This window comes from Thunnus thynnus, chromosome 2 (genome assembly GCF_963924715.1).
Source record: "Thunnus thynnus chromosome 2, fThuThy2.1, whole genome shotgun sequence".
Classification (NCBI taxonomy): Eukaryota; Metazoa; Chordata; class Actinopteri; order Scombriformes; family Scombridae; genus Thunnus; species Thunnus thynnus.
This window is the reverse complement of record NC_089518.1, coordinates 30,637,958-30,649,679: the sequence shown is the minus strand read 5'-3', so window position 1 is coordinate 30,649,679 and position 11,722 is coordinate 30,637,958. Positions and strand designations below refer to the sequence as shown.

The 11,722-nt window shown below is 38.7% G+C and overlaps 1 protein-coding gene across 2 annotated transcripts; it reads right to left on the bottom strand.

Moving 5' to 3' along the window:
• Positions 1-262: 262 nt before the first annotated feature.
• On the bottom strand, positions 263-10,792 carry zgc:114041 (uncharacterized protein LOC574425 homolog). Of its 2 annotated transcripts, none has more exons than XM_067615546.1 (5): positions 10,451-10,792; positions 8,786-9,051; positions 8,558-8,701; positions 4,136-4,918; positions 263-1,915 (listed from the first exon to the last, which is right to left on the bottom strand). In XM_067615546.1, the coding sequence occupies exons 2-5, from the start codon at positions 8,985-8,987 to the stop codon at positions 1,731-1,733; spliced, it is 1,314 nt and encodes a 437-aa protein (XP_067471647.1). In that variant the 5' UTR covers positions 8,988-9,051; positions 10,451-10,792; the 3' UTR covers positions 263-1,730. The 2 variants fall into 2 exon arrangements, with proteins under 2 accessions (XP_067471647.1, XP_067471655.1); XM_067615554.1 differs by having other exon boundaries at positions 8,786-9,048.
• Positions 10,793-11,722: the final 930 nt, after the last annotated feature.

Genomic DNA, 11,722 nt, shown 5'->3' with positions numbered 1-11,722 from the left:
CACCAGCTCAGTGTGAGGGCTGAAACGCAATGACAATTGTTACATAACTGTACTTACTAACTCCTGAGCAATTTGTACAGCACATACCACGAGTTCCCAAAAGACACTACAAATATCCTCACCCTGGTATCAGGTTCAGGCTGTGGAGGGCAGCTCCAGAGGAGTTCCAGCAGCCTGTTTGGGATCAGTTTGGCTGTTAAGCAAAGCTACAGATAGAAACAACCAGACGGAGTCAAGTAAGAAAGACATCATGAGTCGTGCATTTAAAAACCATCAGTGCAGTAATTTATTTCTTAAAATGTTGCATTTTAGCTGCTACAAGGACTGGTGATGTGAAAAACATTCAACATGTTGAGTCAAAAAGTGTCAGTTAAGACTTTGATAGAATCTATTAAGAGCAATTTCTTGGTTGAAATTGCTTTAAAAGTAGAAAAAGTAGGGAGCTGTGCAAAGGAAAACTTGTATTTCAGTGCTTCAATGACAACAAAAGTTATTTGGATCAAGTTATCTTTGAAAGATCATTAAGCAAATTCATAATTAAAGTGGTTAAAAGCAACCAAACCACGTTTCTCTGAAAGACTTTATATTCAGTTTCTTGCATAGAAATAACTGATTTGATTGGACAAAATGGATATTTTTAAATCATAAAAGCTACATTATAACTTAAATACAGCCTTTAAGAGCCACTGCCAACAAACCAGTAACACAGATAGTCAACACTTGAGTTATTAGAGAAACCTGATACATACAGCTGCAAAGTTGCTCCACTTATATTTTTACAGGTCTGGCCCACATGTGCTGAACTGACCTGGTGATATAAAAAGGAGTCACAGCTTCAAAGAAAGTAACAGAATAAAATGTGCAGCTTTTTTCCTGGAGTACTTTGGGTCATATTCAGAAATATTCTATAAATAGCAGCAACACAGTTAACATACTGATAAGGCACTGGTGACTCTGACGCAGCAGAGGGATGAACAGTTTTTTACCTGGAACCACTGCAGGGATGAACTCCCCCCCCAAAAAATCAGAAACTTCTGCACATGTTCCATTTGGAGGCACAACTTTAAATGTCTATGAGCCTGTTTTTATTTGTTCAGAAGCCGCAGTTCTCCAAGGTAAAAAAAAAAAAAGTTTGGATCCAGCACAAAGTCAGCAGCTTGTAACTAGAAGTCTTGTTGTCTAGTGTATTTTAATTGTTAATAGAGCTTTGACTGAATAACTGTACGGGATCCTCTTTCCTTTTGTACTTGGAAGTGTCTTTCTGACACATCTTATCCTAAAACCTCTTCTCTGGAGGCACATGTAAACCCATTTTGTAACTTAAAATCATAGTTTAAAAATGTAGAAAGCACGATTTACTTTTGCATGTGCTAACTGAGCTTTGCAGCCATGCGTGTATGTTAGCGCTTGATCCAATGAGTCGGGCTGTATGTTAAAATTTCCCCCAGAAACAAAGAAAAATATCTGATGTTTACATGACGTACTAAAAACCTAACGCACCCCAGAGTGTTTCTTTGGTTTCCAATAAAAAATATAAACCTTAAAAGGGTGTTTTAACACCAGCAGACGATGCTGTGACGCAGAGGTAAATAAAAACCTGTGACCTACACCCACATCACAAGTCAAACTACGTTGCATTATCCAGCAGCTGGCATGTGTTCACGAACCCAACGAGCCAACAAACTGGCTCCTCGGGCTCATTCAGGTATAAATCCTTATGCAACAGTGTCTCACTTGACCTTTTCTCCGTCCCAGTCCTCCAGCTGGTTCATCGCCTGCTGAACGTCAGCCTCCACATCTTTTCTCTTCTGAACCAGGCGGTCGACCAGGACGACAAACACCGCCGAGGAGACGAGGCAGAGGCCCGAGAAGTAGAAGGCAACGCTGTAGTCGTTCATCTGATCCACCAGCCAGCCTGCGCAAGAAATACAGAAGAATAAGAAACAGAAGGTCAGGTCACAGGGCTGATAAATAAATAAACAGGCATATCTATTTCATCAGGAGTGCGTAAACCTGCTGTGAGACATTTGTGTTGTTTCAGCGTCTCCTTTACTGTGGATTTAACACGCAATGAAGAACAAACTGTGTCTTTTCTAACTGTTTTGCATTAAGATTCATTACAGGACTGAACTGTAAATGAGAGATATTTTAGTCTGTTTAAAGTGAAGACATTGTGTCAACTAATTACACCAGTAGAGGTTGTTTTTGTCTGGTGCTGCAACTCGTATTAAAAGAATATGTTTTTCACTTTAATGAATGCTAAGTGTCTCATTTTGGAAATGAAACAAGTGCAAAAAAAATCATCTAGTGCAGCAACTAACAATTATTCTTATTATCAATTAATCAATAAATGGTTTGGTCTATAAAAACGGTAAACAAAACTGCCTAAACTGTCTTCTTTCTTCCTGACCAACAGTTAATAGCCCAAAGATTCAGTTTACTATCATAGAAGACTAAAAAAAAGAGGAAAATATTCACATTTGAGAAGCTGGAATCAGAATTTTTACATTTTTTCTGAAAAAGAAAATAACCTCAAAACGATTAATCGATAATCAAAATAGGTGGTGATTTATTTTCTGTCGATCGACTGATCGATTAATGGACTAATTGTTTTTGTTGTGCCTCTGATATTGTCCAGTCACAGTTAGATTAGTAGACATTCATTTTAATTGACTGAGTTCTCTTATTGCACCTGGAGCAGGACACCAGCAATGCACACTGACAGGTCTGTCAGGAAAGAAAACAAGAATGTGGGTTTAGTTTTGTGAGTTTTGTATCTTTATGCGAGCAAAACCTGCTGGTGAGAATCTTTCCTCTCTAACCCTTAACCTCTGTGTGTGTGTGTGTGTGTGTGTGTGTGTAGGGCTGACTGCTTATTGAAGTTTATAGAGTATTGAAAAGTATTGAAATTTGATATCAAATAATAGGTCAGATTCTTTCTAACGTAATGTAATTTGGTGCAAATTAAGGGGGTAAATGTTCAATTTATACACTTACATTTTTAGTCAGTGCACAGTAGGTCAGCTGATCATACAAAAGTGTGACATTTGTCTACAAAACAGCATACAATTAATCATATATGGAGCACACAATTTCCAACTATAGAACAATAATGAATTATTATTTACTTAGGTTTAAATGAAGCAGTTCTTTGAATGAAGTTGCTTCAGTTAGTATCAAAATGACAGTTCTTTATATAAATATTATTCAGATAATACAGACTCGTAAAATAAAGGGCAAAATTCATTATAAAACTGATGCATTGAGCAGTCTGACTGATATTTTCTATGTGTTGCAAGCATCTTAAGGAATGTAAGAAACCTTTAGTTGAGGCACCATGTTCATGTGTCAATAAGACAAACTGGAACAACATCTAGTGTGGGGCCCTTAGGTGTAAATTCAGGACGACGCCAAGATGTCTGACATATTGACAGGTCCGTATTATAACTCATCATACAAGGGAGAAGTCCACTCATAATGGAAAACATATGTTGAAGAGGTGGCAAGGTATAAAAAGATCTCGGCTCAAGTTGGCTTGTTGTTCACTGTATTTGCATGTGACAGAACACCGGCTGGAAATAAAGCCGTATTCAACTTATGCTTCTTTGTGTGTCTCACTCTATTCGGATCATCAGAAATACATAATTACACTGACATAATAAAGAAACCTATGAATCTATTTTTCAAATTTATGCACATGTAAGTTCACTGGCATATGATATTGTACTTTATATGGCTTTCTAATTTGAAATTTTATTATTTTGTCACGTTGTGTCTTTATTTTGTCTGTTTCATGAGATGCTGTTATTTTTCCGTCAATAAAGTGTTATTTAATGAAAAAAGGGTTAACATGTTTATATTTCCCAAACTAAGGCATTGAAAAATGTTTTGTTTTGGTATCTGTACTGAAACTCAGGCATCATATTGGCACCAATATTGAAACTTTTTCAAAAGGACGTCCTGTACTGTGTGTGTGTGTGCATGTCTCAGTTCTGTACTGGACATTGTTACACCACGTTTCGAGTGCCAAACTAAACACAGAAGCATGTGACTGATAAGCTTTTTGCATATCTTTTAAACTCATTCACCTGTGCCACATTATTTCAACCCGACAATCTAAATACAGACTTCTCACCTGCAGCAGGTGGACCCATGAAGCCGCCGATGCTCCTGAAAAGCATAAAGAGCCCCAGTCCGCTGTTGAATCCCTCCAGAGTTACGATATCCACGATGGAAGTGACGTGAATGGCCACCACGCAGCCGAACAGGAAGCCGTAGAGCGAAGAGAAGACCAGGATGCTCCAGTAGTTGTGGCTGATGGGCAGCAGAAGGAGCACCACCCCGAGGAGAGTGACCACCATGGTGAGCAGCTGCAGGTTCCTCAGCAGCCTCATGTTGGCTATCCAACCACAGATCAGCCTCCCCGCCAGGTCGGCCAACGCCAGCACAGACAGGATGGACGCTGGCCAGTACTTATCCATCCCCAAGCTGTTGGCGAAGGGCACTAGAAAGAGAGGAGGGATGAAAAACCCTGCTGCCGCAAAGATGGCGAACAGGATGTAGAGGAAGAGTTCAGGTTTTCTTATCAAGGAGAATTGGAAGATGGGTTTCCTCTTTGGTGGGAGCACAGTGGCATCTACTTCCAGACTGTCTTTGGTTTCCTGGATCGGGCTCTGGACCGTCTCCAGCGGTCTCATGAGAGCGCCGCAGACACACAGGTTGAGCTGAAGGCCTCCGATGATGAGAAAGGCGCCCTGCCAGCTGTACATCTCAATGAGCCACTGGAAGAGGGGGCTGAATATGATGGCGAAGACGCACTCTCCTGAGCTGGCGATGGCGTAGGCGATGGGACGCCACCGAACAAAGTAGTGGCTCACCATGCTGTTGGCGGGAATCCATGAGAAGCAAATGCCCGTTCCTGGAAACAGAGGAGGGAAACTTGTTTTACCATCTACATCTAGAATTTATTTATTTTTGGAAGACTGGGATCTGATAATGTTTCAATCAAAAACAAATCAATAAAAAGTCCCATATGAGTAAAAAACACTAGTGTAAAAAACTAGTTCCTGTTTCTCAATTGATTAGTCGACCGCCAGAACTAATCTACAACTATTTTTATAAATCAATTAATTGAAAATCAAAAAAGTATTTGCTACTTCCAGTTTCTCAGGTGTGAGGATTTGATGCTTTTCTTTGTCGTATATATAATTTTTAAGTTAATAATAAGTTTTGGTCAGTTAGATAAAACAAGCAATTTGAAGACATTGCCTCTGGTAAATTACAACGGCCATTTTTAAATCTATTGTGACATTTCATTGACTATTGATTATCCAGAAAAAAAATCATCAGAGGATTCAATAATAAAATTGTTGCAGCCCTAAAAACACCAAGAAAAATCAAATTTCTTACACAATAAGCATTATTGAAAATATATATATGGTCCCTTGTTTCTTTAATTCTGTATTTTTTCTGATTTATTTTATGAACCTCAGTATTTATTTTCTGGTTTCTGAGTCTGTGTGGAGCCTCAGGAATTAGTTGCTTTTGGTCATGAAACAGAGATGGACGTCACATTTATTTTCTGCACTCTGCCTTTTCTGTTGTTCCTACTATCATAAATGGAAAACACATATCATTCTGGGTTTCAGAAATATTTATAAAAAGACCAAAGTTGCTTGGTTTCTGTGTGTTGATCCAGGACTGGTGCAACCTCTATTACTGCATTTCCTTTGGACCATAAAATGTTTTCAATAGTACAGATTGAAAACATTGGGCCTCATGCAAGAACCACTCGTATGAACACATTTGTTCTTAAGAGGCAATTGGTGGCATTCATCGGTTTTAGAAAGACGTTTTTTAGCATCTAACTTCATGTGAAAGCATTCCCTCCTTCTGTCACAGTGCAGAGCTGCTCTGATGACACATCGTTGGCAGCTGGATTCATATTTTCTAACCCTGTGAAGCCCAAATACAGAAAAAAATGAGCAATTTTTTTTCCACCTTTCAGATGTTGCAGAAATTAAAGAATTTTCAAATTTTTTACATTTTAGTAAGTTTGTAGGGAAATGTAATATAAGTTGGGCCTAGCTGGGAGCAAAATTTCTGTATTCTTATATTCTCTGAACAAATATACAGAACTACTAAGGATTCATTTGCAGGGTTGACTTCTTATTTAGCCCCATAACAGTATATACCATGAATAATAATCACACAACAGTCATATTTTTTTATGAATAGACATTTATTAATTTAAAAAAACAGAACAAAATTGTATTTACAAAACTGAATTTCATCTCCATCCCAGTGTTCAGCCATGTTCATTTGCAATGATGGTCCCAAAGATGCTTCTTTTCCTCTGAAAAGTAAAGATGAACATCACACTTGCTGCATAGCTTGTTGGTTTATCCTTTATTGCAGTGTCTGCAGCGTCCTCTCTTCGTCTTTACTGGAAAATGTGCGATTTTTCAGCGAGCAATACCTTGTCACAGGGCTTAGTGTGTTTGTTTGGTTGGGGCTCGATGTCCATGTAATTACTGGCTGGGAAGTCAGTGGGTTGTTGGGTTTTTTCGTCCACTTCACTGGCATCTTCATCTGCCTCTTCATCACTCGAATCAGTGTTGTCTGATTCCATTTCAAAATCACTCTCTCCATTTTGGATGGCAACAGTCACATCCTGCACACTGTACAGAAAACCTGTCTTTGCTGGTTGCACTCAGAAATGGAAAAAGTAAAAACAAATGATAATAAATATATGTATTAATGATACATATAAGTATTATACTGTGTGAGATAACCTGAAGAAATAGATAGGGTGGTGAACCCAGTGTTTAGGATTGATTCATTAACACATTCCAGTAAATTCACACTACAGTGCTCTCTACTTATCATACCTAAAGGAATACCTGTATCCACCCAGAACATTTACATTCCCACACCAGGACCTAACTAATGTAACAGGCAACTATTTGGGCAAACAAACAAAGCCCAGAAAAAAGCCCAGGGTCAGTTAAATGTATCTTTTTAACTGATAAGATACAGATACAGTTTCTGCTACAGATAGAGCTTCAGATACTACGACCAGAAACAGTTTATTGCTTTGTTCAATTCTTGTCTAAACTCAAAATTTTAAGAGAAAACAAACAAATTTAGAACCTAATTATAGTGAATCATCAAAGACATTATATTTCTAATGATATTTTTTCCATATGTGAACATGTGAGAAGTGCAGTGTCCCCATGTAATGTCTAAGGTGCACATGCTATTTTGACTACCATCCTAACCCAGCGTTGTAGAATTATGACATAGACATAACAAGCTCAAAATCAAGTTTGATGAACGTATTCCACAATAACTAAGTATCTGCATGTTCTAGACATTGCAATTATCACAAAAAAATATATATATTCAAGGCATGTTACTTACTTCTTTCTTGACAAATCCAGTCCAATAAAATAAGAAGATGAGCTTGATGGAAGGTTTGCAGGTAGTGTGAGTTCATGGCCAGATGGCCGGACCTATAAACACATTTACTATCTGTAGGAGCCATGAATGGATTAATTTCAAGTTTGAATGAATTGCAAAGTAGTAATTCTTTTGTTTTATATTTTGGGTTATTTTGGTTTGTTTATTATTGCACGATCATGGGGATTGATAATCAGGTCACATGGATATGGGCGGTGGTATCCTATAGTTAATTTAAGCACCTGTTCACCTGCATGCCAGCTGGTAAGAGACAGAGGGTGAGTGGGTCGTCGTATTTTTTGCTGAACGCTGTTTTACACCTGATTGCTGTGATTATTTTGAGTAGCCTATATTTTGTGCAAGTTATAATAATTTGATCTTTTTCATTAATAAAAGTTATTAAACCTACAGTTTTGATCTCAGCGAATCTTTTTGGTAGCGTGTCGGACAAACGGCAAACAAGGCCCAACCTCAGCCTCTCAGCGACTTTTACGTTGTTGCCAGTAGTCGCTACACTATCCAATAGCATTGCAAGGATAAACAATAGGACCCAGTGACTATGTATATGTGGTCTTTAAAAAAAAAACATTTACAGATTGTTTTTTAAGATAGCTAAAAGTGATTGTTGTAATGCAACAGTGGGCCTTACAGGGCTAATCGTTTCGGGTCCCTTATTACTGACAGGCCTAAATTTGTTATTTGTCTGCTGATTTCTGACAGCAGGACTTGAAGCTCTGCGGTGTGAAATTCTTTTCACTCTTTGGGAACAATTTTGTGAATGACACTCAACCACAAACAGAGCGAGCATGTCGCCTTTCATAGTAATTTTAGGGGCGTTGATTACACTAATGAAGAATCTCACAAACACACACCTCCTCATGAACAGGTGACATTCATCTAGCTGAAACGAGCAATTTACAACAAGTTTGTGTGGTTAAGAGAGTCTGTTAAACTGACTTGGAACACTTGTACAAGCAGAAGTAAGAGTTTTAGGATAAGGATATGAAAATGTTCTTGCATGAAGCCCACTAAGTGTCTCAACAGTAGGTCAAAAGAGCGGTGATACTTCCTGAGGTTGAAAGTCTGAGTGTAGTACCTTGCAGGATGCCCATGCTGAGGTAGAGGCAGGGCAGACTGAGGTCCAGAGACGCCAGCAACATCCCCGAGGAGGTCAGCAGGCCTCCGACTATAATGACCACTCGCTGAGAAAACTGTAAGGTCAGCGCACTGGCTACTGGAGCTGAGGAGAAAATGAAAAGTAAACATAACAAAAACACCCTGATGGAAAAAGAAGAAGTTCAAGCTGATCACATCACATCTTTACCTCCGAGGTGAAACATGGCAATCGTAGTGGAGGTGACCCAGGAGGTGGTGCTGGTCCGGACCCCGAAGTGGCTCTGGATGTCCAGGAAGAAGAGGCCGAAGTTCTTGAGGACAGCGGCGGTGAGGCCCATGATGAAAAAGGCTGACATGACCACCACCCAGCCGTAACCCCCATCAGGTGGGGCGGCTCTCCTCGACTTCATCTTCAGACCCTGCGAGACGCTCTCCTCTGCTGCTTGAGCTGGATGGTTGTCATGCAATAAGCTGCTAGACCAACAGACCGGACGAAGCTCATGGAAATAAGTATGCAAACGACACATGATACATAGCAGCTGTGAAACACATTTTATCTTTATAATTTCTGAAAAAATTTCTTGGGTCGTCAAACTATCTTGAAAGATAAGTTATGAATTTTGTGAGAATGTGTTTATAGAGCGACCATGAAATCTAACTCATCGGTCTTTGAATCATATTTTAGCTCATATCTAAATTAGGGAAAATATTTAGAGGTGCAATGATTAGTTGATCGACAGAAAATTAATCACCAACTATTTTGATAATCGATTAATCGCTTTGAGTCCTTGAGTCTTAGATCTTTAGTCCTCTAAGATAATAAACTGAATATCTTTAGGTTGAGAGAAGACATTTGAGGTTGCATCTTGGGCTTTGAGAAATGATGATTAGCATTTTTCAGACCAAACAACTAATGGATTAATTGAGGAAATGATTGACATATTAATTGATAAAGGAAAATAATCATTAGTTGGTTGCAGCCCTGAAATAAATAAATTAAAAAAACCCCCACACAAATCCAACACAACACCACCACAAAACACACCTGTTCAACACACGGTCATTTAAAAGGTCTGGCATTTTAAAAGGACTGGTTCACAATTTTTCAAGTGTGTCTTAAAACAACAATCAGAAGCCCAAATGAACACTGAAACAGGCTTTTCTTGCTGTAATCATTCCTCCTGTTCATATTGACCATTAAAAGATAACAAATGACTGTGACAGGGGCCAAAACCCACAGCACAGCCTCCTTCTGTGCAAAATTTTATTTAAAAGTTTATCTGAAGCTAATATGAAGCTGCAGCTGTCCAAATGAGTCAAATCAAGAAGACATCTTTAAACATTACAGTCTTTTTATTGCCAAAGTTCCTCTTTTTGTTACTATACTTCCACTGCAGCTCAACAATTAAACACTGTCCGAGGAAACACAAAGAGGGAATTTGATGCTAAAAAGAGTGTAAATGTGACAGATATCCACTTGATATGACTAACTCAGACTGCTGAAGCCTCATATAAGCTTCACATCAACTTTTAAATGTATTTTGGCACAAAATTACTGTGTGGACACACATTTGAAGGGGATCTTTTAATAGCCAGTATGAACAGGAGGAATGATTACAGCGAGGAAAACCTCTTTCAGTGTTCATATGGGCACCTGACTGTTGTTTTAAGACACACTTGAAAAAATTGTGAACGTGTCCTTTAAGTAAACACTTGAATTGATGTTTATCACAGTGAAACGGGCTTTTTACAACGTAAAACCGTTGAGCCATAAAAACGGCTTCTCATAACACACACACGTAGAATAACATACAAACTTACTCACAAAGTATCAAATAGAAAAAAAGAAAAAGTTTTGTAAATTCCAACTCACGTTTAATCCGCTACAGTCCTGGCGTCCTTCCGACACAAACACACTTCTCTCTATGCTGCGGTAAAGCGCTGTCAAAACCATCTGTGCGCCCTTATTCAGAACTTTAAGGTAATCGCGTTGACATCGCAGTTAAATGTTTGTTAGCGATATTATTTCGCTTTTTTTCTTTACGTTTATCAAACCAGCGTCCCAGCACACACGCGTTCAGACGAGATTAAAACAGCTGTGAGCTACTCATCATCATCATCATCATCATCATCATCGTCGTCGTCAGTTGAATCCTAACGTCCAACCCCCGGACTTGCGGACGGATAAGAGCCCTGATGGACTTCAGGATTACGCACCGTGACGTGTTAAACGTCATCACGTCAAGTGTGCAGGGCGCCAGGCCGCGAGGGGGTAAAAATGCGCTCTTAAAACGGAATTTAAGACCTCCAATGTTTCAGTGGAAATAAACTGAAATTCCTGACCCCGCTCATTTTATATGAACGGTTCTGATATGTCTGCTGATTTGCTCTCAACACGTCTACTGAAAATGCTCAGTGATATTTTACATTTAACATTTACTTTACCTTTACATTAACTGCTACCCTGCTGCCAAGTAAACACACATTAAATCCTCAACTAAGCACCTTCACATTGCAGACGGACTAAAACCAACATTTGCCCGTCTAGTTTAGCAGATTATAAAAAACAAATCCACGTTATTAAGTCTGTAGGCATGTTATACCTCACTACATCAATTAATTTATACAACAGAAGTGAAAAAAGCTAATATCATCAATTCATAACTTTTATTATTAATATTATATATAAAAATATAATTATCATAATTACTGTTTTTGTTATTAATGATAATAATTTGTATTATTATTTTCCTTTACATTGTCAGTTTATAGCCTATTTTTATACAGGCTATGTTTATAGCCTATTGCTGCAGGATTATGGGTAATTTCCCTTGTAGACTTAATAAATTGCGGGTTCGAGCAGCTCTCTGCACGCGCAGACTTCCCGGGAACATGCCCGCACAGTCCGTGGGTTTGCAGGTGGTGAAGTGCGGACATCTGGAGCCAGTGTCCGCCGGTCGGACGTCCTCTGCTTTGATGGAGCGTCACATTAAAGTACGTCACATCCGGATATCTAAACGAAGTATCCAAAGTGATGGGATTTCTATTATTTTGAATTATAACAAAAGCGTTTTAATTAATTAGTTTAGCAGTAATTTAAGGCAAAGTCAACTTGAGAAGAGAAGCAGACTGACTATTTCCTCAA

Bases quoted from the DNA above. Each gene is read 5' to 3' on its own strand.
- zgc:114041 (XM_067615546.1), bottom strand. From the start codon at position 8,987: ATGAAGTCGAGGAGAGCCGCCCCACCTGATGGGGGTTACGGCTGGGTG. The intron at 4,919-8,557 runs GTACTACACTCA...CTCTGTTTCCAG, and splicing joins CAGCATGGGCATCCTGCAAG to GAACGGGCATTTGCTTCTCA. The intron at 1,916-4,135 runs GTGAGAAGTCTG...TTTCTTGCGCAG, and splicing joins CATGGGTCCACCTGCTGCAG to GCTGGCTGGTGGATCAGATG.